Source organism: Mesoplodon mirus (genome assembly GCF_964341445.2).
Source record: "Mesoplodon mirus genome assembly, chromosome: 13".
Classification (NCBI taxonomy): Eukaryota; Metazoa; Chordata; class Mammalia; order Artiodactyla; family Ziphiidae; genus Mesoplodon; species Mesoplodon mirus.
Window position 1 is genome coordinate 23807920 of NC_138989.1, and position 11083 is coordinate 23819002.

Genomic DNA, 11083 nt, shown 5'->3' on the forward strand with positions numbered 1-11083 from the left:
CTAGAAAAGTGAAACAGTTGGTCACCCTAACTCCTTCCTACCCTCCTTGGACCAGAAGCTCACTCCCAGGAGGAAGACTGACTCAAGCCCAGGGAGGTTGAGTGATCTGGCTGACTGATCTGGCTTTGAATTCTGACCCTGGCCCTAATTAGCTGTGTGACCTTGGGTAGGTCACTTAACCTCTCTGAGCTTTGATCTATAAAGCTAGGATGTTGTAGGTATTCGGATAAGTTACGTAAGCACTTGGCTTGGAACCTGGCACAAACAGGTCTCCAGTAAAGAATCTCCTGGCTGTGGTTTCTGCCTTTCATATCTGGCTGCTGGCTACTGGTTAGAGACCTGAGGAAGGGCCTCTGTCCCCCGGGGAGGCTGAGGGAAGCAGATGGTTAGAGCTGACACATCCCTGCCATGGTTGATCATACCCGACATGCCTTGGTTGCTCTCTGGACATGAGCTCCAGGAGGGTCTAAGCCAACTTGCTGACTGCTGTCTGCTCAGGGCCAGCTCAAGGCTGGGGCGCACTACAGACATCTAATGAATATAAAATGTTTTTTGGATTAATTAAACTGAACTCCAGGGTGGAAGGGGAAAACCCAGGACTTAGGTAAGGTTAGAGTACAAGCAGATGGTGAGTCAGCCTGGAGTAGTCAGTAGGGGAAAGGGGGCAGGCAGGGATGGGGTGAACAGACATTGGCTATGGAAAGGGTTTGGGGTCCCAGGGAGATGGCTTAGTATTGGGTCTGATACATCTTGCAAGGTGACCTCAAGCATTTCCCTCCTGCTCTCAGAATGTCAATTCCCACATGTGTAATATGGGATGGTAATTGTGCCTACCTCAAAGGATTATTGTGAGGATTAATGAGATTGCACAAGGAACCATTAGCCTGGGCCCTGGGCCTGCTGTTCACGGCTCCACCAAGTTCTCCCCACCTCCCTGTCACACACACACACACACACACACACACACACACACACACACACACACACACAATCTTCCAGGTCTTGGTAGCTCATGGGACTCCTTCAACCACACAGGGCTTCAGCATGTGACAGATACACACCAAACCCTGCCATACCACTGGGCTCTGCCCCACAGACACACTCAGGTGCCCACCATGCTCCCTTGGGGTCCCCCAATCCCCACCAGTCACCCCACACACACCAGGGCCCCGCCGGTCAGCACCACTGAGGCTGATTAACAAAAACACATCAAATTCTTTTACTTCTGAAGTCTCCCCTTTAAGGGGAGCCAGAAAATAGAACATTCTTTTTTGGAGGGAAGGGGATTTAATTTAAAAAACCAAAAACCAAAAACCAAAAAACTATAATTAGTCAAATACTGATCTCAGGCCCTGTGTGAGGTGGGCCCAGTCCTTGGCTGGTCACACCCCTGCAGCAGCCCCACCTCACCCCAGGGGCTGGGGTGGCACCAGGAGGGCCGCGGGGGGAGGTCAGCGGGCCCCTGCCCAGCCCTCCTCCACGGGCGGGCGTCACCACTGCAGGAAGTCCCGGATGAGCTTCCAGAGCTTGGTGACCCACAGGTTGACGCCCAGGTCCATCAGGTACTGGATCTCGGGCGTGAGCATGCGCCGACAGAGCTGCGCGTGCCGCCGCCCAATGCTCTTCTTGAGGTTGTAGCCCAGGATGGATTTGGTGCCCAGCGGCTGCCAAGGCTGCATGGCTGAGTCCTGGATGGCGGTGGCATCCACCGCGTGGCCACCGTCTATGCAGATGCGGCGCATGCGTTCGTTGGCGCGCCTCAGGGCGGCCACCTCGCGGGCCATACGCTTGTGCCCAAAGGCCTCCACCTTGCGCCAGAAGCTGGCATTGAAGTGGCGGTAGAGGCGGGCGTCCAGCACGTTCCAGGCTGTGGCGCGCTGGTACAGCTCGCCGGAGAGGCGCGGCACTGCCGAGGCGCGGCGGGCATTGAGCTTGAAGTAGAGCACGTCCTCCAGCTCCCAGCACAGCAGGTCCTTGAGCAGCACCAGCGACTCGTCGAAATACTCCTGCAGGAGCACGAGGTGGAAGCGGCGCTCCACCTCCAGGATGTGCTCCTGCACCTGCGGGCTGCCGGGGTCCAGGTCGCTGTCGTAGCCCAGGTCGAAGAAGAGCAGGTTGCGGAGGTAGTGGGCGTTGTAGCCGTGGGGGTCGTAGTAGCGGTCTGGGTCCTGCAGGAACTCGGCCAGCTTGTCGTGGCCCGAGAGTTTCCACGTGAAGGGCACCACGGAGCCGAAGTAGTGGAAGGAGGACTCGAAGAGGCGGGCGGGGTCGCGGAGCACAGTGATGAAGGTGGCGTTGGGCGGCACCAGGCCCCGGACCTCGTCGTAGTGGAAGCGCATGTGGTTGCAGATGATGTTGAAGCAGGCCCCAGGCCGGTAGTCCTGCACCAGGCTGCGTGCGAAAAAGGCCGGGTAGTCGAAGTCGTTTCGGCCGTTGGGGAAGGCGAACTTGAGCCCGTGCTTCTGGCCGAAGCGGAACAGGATGTTGAGCAGCGTGCTGCTGGCTGTCTTGTGCGTCTTCATGAACACGATGTCGCGCCTCAGCTGGCAGCCTCCCGCCGAGCCGTTGGCCGGGGTCGGTGCCTCTGGCTCACTCAGGGCCGGGGAGCAGGGTGCTGAGCCCTCGGGGGTCCTGCTGGGGATGGAGTGGTGGCAGAGCCTCAGGACTTAGCACCCCGGGTCCTGCTACCCCAGGTCTAGAGAGCGGGCTGCTGGGGGTGGGTGTGTGGCAGGGGAGCCCAGGGACCAGATGGGCCTGCGTTCAGGCTGCAAGGCCTAGGTCAGTTGTTTGGCTTCTCTGGCCTTACTTTCCTCATCTGTGAAACGGGGACAATAAGCCTGTTCGTGGTGTTGCTGTGAGGACAATAACACGTCTCATTCATGGCCGCTATTAAGTACATTTATCATGAATTAGCATTAGGTAGGACCACATGAAACTTTGCAGGCCAAAAATGGTCAGTTATTAGCAGTTTCCTCTAGTTCAACTTAATACCTCCAATTAAGGGCACAGGCTGTGCTGTGGCCTGGGCAGAACAGCCCTGTGGGGAGGTGGGGTGGACTCATGGTTAGGAGCCAGGCTTGGAGGCAGACAGACCCCAGTTTGAATCCAGGTCTGTGCCAGCTGTGTGCTCTTGGACAGGTCCTCCCCACCTCCTGGCCCCATTGGAGCCCACCGTGCAGATGGTGTTATTTGATTCTTATGCTCCATGTCAGGTTCTGTTACTATACCCACTTCACAGATGAGGACACTGAGGCCTAGGGTTCCACAGGGTGTTCTGCTCTCAGTGGGATTTCTGCCTGGCACAGCATGATGCAGGGCACACGGTGGCCACCCAGGAGGTAACCGTGATCACGGGGGCAGGAGCCAACCCTCCCCCACCCCCAGCCCTCGGCTTCCCAGCAGGGCCACTCACGTGGAGGCCAGGCCAGTGTGCAGTGGGGGGACGGCGTAGGAGTACAGCAATAGCAGGAAGCTGGTGAAGAGTGCTCCCAGCACAAGCCCCTTGGCCATGGACTCCCAGCGCTTCTTCTGTGGCAGCGGCATCTCAGACACCTGTGGGGAGTACAGAGCAGGGAAAGCATTAGGGGTCTGGCCGCAGGGAGCCCCCACCACCATCTCAGGCCTGGCTGGCTTGAGAGGCAGCCTTCCACATTGGGACCTGCCTTTGCCAGCTCTGTGGCACCCCAGCAGGTCCAGACAGGGACAGAAAGACACGGGGCTGCAGATGGACCCACTGGGCAAAGCCAATGCAAAGAGAGGCTAGGGAGTGTGGCAGGGAGAAGGTTCTGCTGCCTGGTTCGGTTTTAACTTTTAAGCTGAGTGGTGGGTACGTGGGTATTCATTCGTTTATTTTTTACACCTTTTGGGGCTTCATAATGAAATCATGTTCTAAGTAAAAAGGAAAAGAAGACCCTTTCCCAGTGCTCTGTCCCCCCAGGCCTGGGGCCAGGTTTGTCCACAGGGAGGGGCCTGGGCCTGAATCCCTCACCTTTCAGAAGGCCCAGCCAGCCCACCTGTCCCCCATGCCATGCTTCCCAGCTGCCCAGTGAGGGGCCAAGGCTCCTCATCTCTCCTTACTGGCCCCCGTGCCCATGGGGTCTGCAGGGGAGCCAGATGGAGAAACTGAGGCTCAGAGCGAGGAAGGAGAGGGCTCAGATCACACAGCCAGCCCAGCCTCTGCCCACGTGCCCAACTTTTCTCCAACTGCCAGCAGGCAGGGTTAACCGGGTAAGTAAGAATTTCAGATAAACAACAAACTTCCCTGGTGGCGCAGAGGTTAAGAATCCGCCTGCCAATGCAGGGGACACGGGTTCGAGCACTAGTCTGAGAAGATCCCACATGCCACGGAGCAACTAAGCCCGTGCACCACAACTACTGAACCTGTGCTCTAGAGCCCGCGAGTCACATCTACTGAGCCCGTGTGCCACAACTACTGAAGCCCACGTGCCTGGAGCCCGTGCTTCACAACAAGAGAAGCCACCACAATGAGAAGCCTGCACACCTCAATGAAGAGTAGCCCCTGCTCATGCAACTAGAGAAAGCCCACGTGCAGCAACAAAGACCCAAAGCAGCCAAAGATAAATAAGTAAAATTTAAAAAAAAACACAACAAATAAAACTTTTTTTAGTATACACGTGTCCCAAATATTGCCAGGGATATAGTTATACTAAAAATTATTCAATATGTCTCTGAGTATCAAATTTAACTAGATGTCCTGTTTTTTTTGTTTGTTTTCAGTTTGGGGGGTAGTAGGTTTTAGGTCTAACTGTGGTGACCCTGTCGGCAGGGGGCTGAGGCCTGAGCTGTAACGGGGGCAGTTCAGGCTAAGCCATGGGGGGTCCAGGAGAGAGCTGGGACTTGGGAGCCTTCCCACCGCCCCTTAGCTGCAAAGCCAAGGTCCAAAACTTTCCACTGCTGCTGTGGTGCATGCTGCACTAGGCCCTGGGCCCCAGAGACCAAGAGAGATCACGCGTGCTGCCCCGTGATCACACGCATGGCACGTCACCACTGACCCTGCGGCCAGAGGTCAGCCAGTCAGCCTGGAGGAGGACCCCATGTAATTCCCCCTGGAAAAGTGACCGGAGGCACCCACAAACCTTTCCCAGAGAATGGGTACTCCAGGTCTGCCTGACCAGTCCCTGAGTTTTCCGCTTCTCATCTAGAAAGTTGTCCTCACAGGAAAGGACATGAAGAAGAAATTTGCAGAGGAAGGAACTATATAAGAGGGAATTTGACTTCCCTGGTGACAATGACATATCTCTGTTCACTCTTAGGTGGGCAAGGTGGACAGGGTCAAGTGTGGACGAGAGTGTGAGAGAGTTTCCGGTACTCCTATCAAAGGAGGAAGGTACAAGCTCTTCCAATTCCAACTATTCTGCAAAAACACTTGGGCAAAGTCACCCATGCAAGGGTGTTCATGGCGGTTTGGTCAGAAAAAAGTTAGAAACAACCTCAGTGTCCATCAGCAGGGCACCTGTTCCACAAACCAAGGCCCCTTCCCAGATGGAGGCATCTGTATCCGCTTTACAAAAAAAAAAAAAATAGGAAAAGAAAAAGAAACAAAGTGGAGCTGAGTGGACTGGCTCGAAAACACACCATGATCTACTAATGTGGAAAAAGAAAGTTCTGGAACACTATGCCCCCAGATCCATATAGGCAATAGGTAAATATACATAGGCCCAGAAAGAAACCACTGTAGGGGCATATTCTAAGTTTTAACAGTGGTATTCTCTGCGTAGCTGGGGGAGGGGTATAAAAGGTAACTGTTTTCTATATTATGCATTTCTGTAAGGGTGGCATTTTTTTTAAGGAGCATGTTACTTTTAATCAGAAAAAGGCAATAACATGTATTTACTACATTTGAATAATAGATAAAGTTTGCGAGGTGGGGAAAGTCAGCTAGCGAAGGTCTGGTCATGAAGAGGCCTCAGGAGAGGGGAGGGGCCAACCTGGAAGCCCCGGGCCTGTGTTTCAACCACAGGAACCCCTTGGAGCCTCAGTTTCTCATCTGTTAAGTGGGGAAGCTGGTAGTGCTGGCTTTTCCTGAGATGGGGCTGGCAAAACGACTAGCGCATAGTTATCGCTCAAAGACTGTGGGGACCTGCTCCGGGTTCCTGTATTTGTCGCCCTCAGGGTGGGCTCCCCCTGAACAAGGAGTGGCTGCCCCCACCCCGACCAAGCACAAACCTGCCCCCTGCCTCAAGTGACCCCACCAGCCTCCTGTTCTTCAGGGGTCCCAGCAAATATCAGGACAGAGCCCTGGGCCAGGCCAGAGCCTCAGATGTGAGCCCCAACCCTGAGTGGGGCCCTGGGCTTCAGTTTCTCTGACTTTAAAATGGGGAGGGGTTCGGATTGCTGCCCTCTAAAAAACCCCGGGGCCCTCCCCTGCCCCAGGAGCCCCACTCACCAGGCACTTTCTGGAACTCTGGGAGGCAGTTGGCAAGGCTCTGGGTGCAGGTCAGGCAGCAGGGGGCGGACCAGCCTCCCAGGACCACCAATCAGGCTCTGCCTGGCCCCGCCCAGGACCGCCCCCTCGACCCCCATTCCTGCTTCCCTCATTTATTTGTTCATTCCCCCACTTTGGCTTCCTCAAAACCAGCCGGGCCCTGCCCTACTAGGTGCTGGGCCCTGGGCCCTTTACACCCTCTGGTTTCACTTTTGAGCCCTGCTATGAGCCAGGCCCTGGGATGGGGTCTCCTCCAGAGCATCTCACTGACTCCACCCAGCTATCCTGGGAGGCAGACCCCACTGTCACATCCATTTTGCAGATGGGGAAACCAAGGCTCTGGGAGGTGATGTGACTTGCCCAGGGTCGCAAGGCAGCGGGCAGGGCTGGGATTCGAGTTCAGGTCTGTTGGCCTGCAATGTGCATCTTCCCGTTTGTCCATGGCGGCCTCTGCCTGGCATGTCCCAGGCCCAGCCCAAGCCTGTGGGGAGGAGGGTGTGCACAGCTGGATGTTCCATCACAGAAGGCTGAGGCTTGCAGGCAGCTGACGGTCCCAGGTCTAAGTCCATGGGGTACCAAGGACAATCTCAGCCTGGCCCGAGCCTCATGGCCTGTAGCCTGGAAGACAGTGCAGCAGGGAGTCTGAGGCTTAGAAACGGCAGAGCCACCATCAAGGTCACACAGTGCAGCAGTAGCAAAGACAGGGCCAGAACCTGAGTCTTTTTCCTCTGCTATGGTGATAACAGTCCCATGCACTCAGGGCAGACCATCCCCCCTCCCTAGCTCACCCTATCTATTCCTCTCCTTCTGGGTTACCCTAGCCACATCACCCTCCGTCTGTGCCAACGGCTGGCTCCAGGCCAGGCCCAGCAATCCTCCTGTTTGGCTGGACCAGCGCACTCCAGGGAACAAAGGAGAAACAGGACTCATCCCCCACAGCATGCATACGGGGAAACCGAGCCCGGGATGGTGAACCTTCTGGCCTAGAGCATCACCACCAGGCAGGCCTCAGTCCCAGGGTGTCCTGCTCCCCCCAGGGGCCCGTGCGCGGGACAGAGGAAGACACACTCACCTCCGGCCGTGTCTGGATGCCCCTTTCCTCTCCCTGACTGAGCCACATCTGACTCCCCGGCTGCCTCTGCGGTCACTGGGAAACAGGAACGCTCCAATGACACCCAGGAGTGTGCTGGCTGGCTCCCTCATGCTCTAGTGGGTGTGAATATTCATGAGTTCCCTCCCTGGGTAGAGCAGGTGGCATGTCCCTGTACCCTGCAGGTGCTGCCCTGGCCCTCTGCCCCCTGGGTGGTCCCCAACCCTCTCTGGACCTCAGCAGCCAGGTAGCTCCTTCATCCAAGGGCTCAGCAAGGTCCCTGGTGTCCTTGGGCCAAGGACAAGCAGCCGCAGAGCCCGGCAGAGAGCCTGGGACTGGCTTGAAGGCCACGGGAGGGACAAGGAGGCAGGTGAGTTTGGGGAAGCTAATTTCTCCTCCAATCACATCTCATTTAAGTCTCACAGCTACCCTATGAGTCAAGTACCACTGTTAGCCACTCCCCAGGTAAAGACCAAAGCTCAGAGAGGTGAACTCACCTGTCCAAGGTCACACAGTTAGCAAAGAGCAGACAGAACCAGAGTCAAAACAGGGACTTACCAAACTCTAGGGCTTAAAGATGCCAAGACACAACCTGAGACCAAGGTTTGTCTAAAATCTGTGAGAGCCCAGAGAGCAAGCACCTCAACCTGGAAGGCCCCCTGGAGGAAGAGTACCTGACCAGGGCTGGGAGGTACTGAGTCTGATGAGATTCCACCTCTCTGACCTCCAAATCCTTCATCAAAGAAGTACAGTACGGAATCCTGCCTGTCCTGCCTCCACCCTGTGAGAGGGATGGTGGCACCGGACACCCTGGACCAGCCTTGAGGGATTTGGGCCGATCAGAGATGCTGATCCTTCCCAAGGTCTCCGTAGGAAGAGGCAGTTCTAGGGGCCAGAGGCCCTCGGGCTCAGCCCAGGCACTGGAATCTCTCGCATCCTGTTCTTAGCTGGGTTCAGGTCTGTTCTCGCTCAGCCTTGCCCATGGACAGAGGGTGCCCAGAAAAGCCCCCCACATCCTTCCGTCAGCACTGATGCCCAGAGCTCCCACCATGGCCCACGCGTGGGGCTCTAGGGACCCAGGTATCACCATCAGTTATTAATAATTACTACTGTGACGGTCATTTATCCCACATCGAGCACTTTCATAGGACGAGCAGCTGCCAGTCCCTCCCAAGGAGCAGCAAGCATCTGACAGTGTGCTCTGAATGCTCTTTCCCCCAAAGCCCCACCCAGCCGGGGAGCAGCCCGGCAAGCCCCCACGAAACAGGGGAGGCCCAGAGTCCTGATCTCCCTGAGTGCTGAACCAGGTCCAGGGCACGGGATAGAGATGTTTTATCTTTTCTGGGCTGAGCTAGCTTGAAGACGGATGCATGGGAGAAACTCGGGGCAGAGCTGGCATCAAATAGCAGACATGCTGGTTTATGAGCATGGAGTCTGGACCACAGTCCAGTTCTGTGCTCAGGACTCCTCATGCATCAGGCACCCTCATAATCTTTGAAGGGAGCCCTTAGGTCCCCCACTTTATTGTAGATGAGGAAGCTGAGGCACAAGGAGGGGAAGTGACAAGCCCAGTGTCACACAGGGGTAAGAACCTTGTCTATGGAGGAGTGGAGTGAAAGCTTCTGAGCAAGAGGTGAGATCGTGGGAAGAGTGGGAAGCTAGTAAAGAAGAGCCACATAAATATTTTATTGACACACATATATATCTGTAACAGTAATATATAGTTTTGAAAAAATTAAACATTGAAAGTTTCATATTTCTAAATATTGTTTTTGTCATAGTGGATCAAGGCCAACAATAAGGAAAAATCTATTTGTTGCTTCTGCTCTTAATATTTCTATTTGGAATTTGATCACTTCCTTTCCTCTTTGATAACAACCCTACTCTAGTAGCCAGTGTATACATTGCATTGTATACATTTTATTCAATTACTTTGATTCAACTGATTTTCATACAGTTCTTTATTAGCTGGCCTTTGGGGTTAGACTTCCACAAGCACTAACGGTACAAAAACTTCATTTTAGAATGGCAAATGATCATCTAATAAGAGTTTTGCTAGGAAAATTATTTGAGGCATGCTAGAGGATGCCTAAGGAACATTCTGATCCAGTGACACTCAAAGTAAGAAGCGGAATATAAGATAAACTGGCAAAGATAGAGGGAAATTTCAGTGTAGCATAACATAGGCTTTTACTTTTTTATTATATATTCATTAACATCCAGAAAAATGAAGATGAAATTCTAAAGATGCAAATGCATACTAATGCTCTAATCCTATTGTCAACACCAATTAATTTTTTTTTTTTTTTTTTTTTTGTGGTATGTGGGCCTCTCACTGTTGTGGCCTCTCCCGTTGTGGAGCACAGGCTCCAGACACGCAGGCTCAGCGGCCATGGCTCACGGGCCCAGCCACTCCACGGCATGTGGGATCCTCCTGGACCGGGGCACGAACCCGTGTCCCCTGCATCGGCAGGTGGACTCTCAACCACTGCGCCACCAGGGAAGCCCCCACCAATTAATTTTGTATGCAATTTTTCTTCCGGAAATTTACATTTCCTCTTCCATAAAATTAGTCTAGAGGCTGGACAAGTTACTAGTAACTAGTTTTTCAATTATGGTAAGTGACCCATAGCCTAAAACTGGCTATAATACAGACATAACACTCTGAACAGCTTCCTATACACTACCTGTAGTAAGGCTTTGTATAGATATGCCTTATCATCTTACAGACATTCAGTTTTAAAATGTAAATGGTACAGGATATTGATAAACCAATTAGTGCTGATGCAAAGCGAATTCCTCTTTTATCTCAATTACAACATGATAATAGTTCAAGATAGTTTAAGTCTGAGACAAGGGCAACTCAATAAAACAACAGCATCCTGATGTGTAAAGAGGAAAATGTGACTCATTACTGTTCTAAAAATATCTCAAGAACTTTGGCTCTTTTCATTGCTTTTATCAAAAGCTATGACATAACACTACTCTGATTTTTTACATATTTAGTAAGCATTGGGGAAGTATGAAGAAAACACCTCAATAAAAGCATTTTCTAAAGTAAGAAATGTTTGGGATTAGAAGATGCAAACTATTATATATAGAATGGATAAGCAACAAGGTCCTACTGTATAGCACAGGGAACTATATTCAATATCCTGTAATAAACCATAATGGAAAAAGAATATGAAAGGAATATATATGTATATAACTGAATCACTTTGCTATACACCAGAAACTCACACGACATTGTAAATCAACTATACTTCAATAAAATAAATTTTAAAAAAGAAAAGAAGAGCCACGTGAAGCCAAGCTTTCCAGAGTGGGAGCATTGATTGCAGAACCTGTGCCTCCAGCCCTGCCAGAGGGGTCTCTTCCCCCAGTGTCAGTGACGTCGGCTCCGGCTGGTTCTGCCCCCACCGGAAAAAAATTGTTGTAATTATAAAAGCAGCACATGCTCAATGAAAAAAAGTTCAGACAATTACAGAAAAATATAAAGAGGACAGTGAAAAGAGCTCCATCCCCAGAGGGCAGCACCCTTAAAGCTT

At 52.8% G+C, this 11083-nt stretch overlaps 1 protein-coding gene across 2 annotated transcripts; it reads right to left on the reverse strand.

Moving 5' to 3' along the window:
* Positions 1 to 1223: 1223 nt before the first annotated feature.
* Positions 1224 to 3552, reverse strand: GAL3ST1 (galactose-3-O-sulfotransferase 1; the record flags this gene model as incomplete). 2 transcript variants are annotated; one of them, XM_082641024.1, is made up of 2 exons in its annotated part: positions 1224 to 2631; positions 3413 to 3552. In XM_082641024.1, the coding sequence occupies 2 exons, from the start codon at positions 3541 to 3543 to the stop codon at positions 1491 to 1493; spliced, it is 1272 nt and encodes a 423-aa protein (XP_082497150.1). In that variant the 3' UTR covers positions 1224 to 1490. The 2 variants fall into 2 exon arrangements, with proteins under 2 accessions (XP_082497150.1, XP_082497151.1); XM_082641025.1 differs by having other exon boundaries at positions 1224 to 2634; positions 3413 to 3543.
* Positions 3553 to 11083: the final 7531 nt, after the last annotated feature.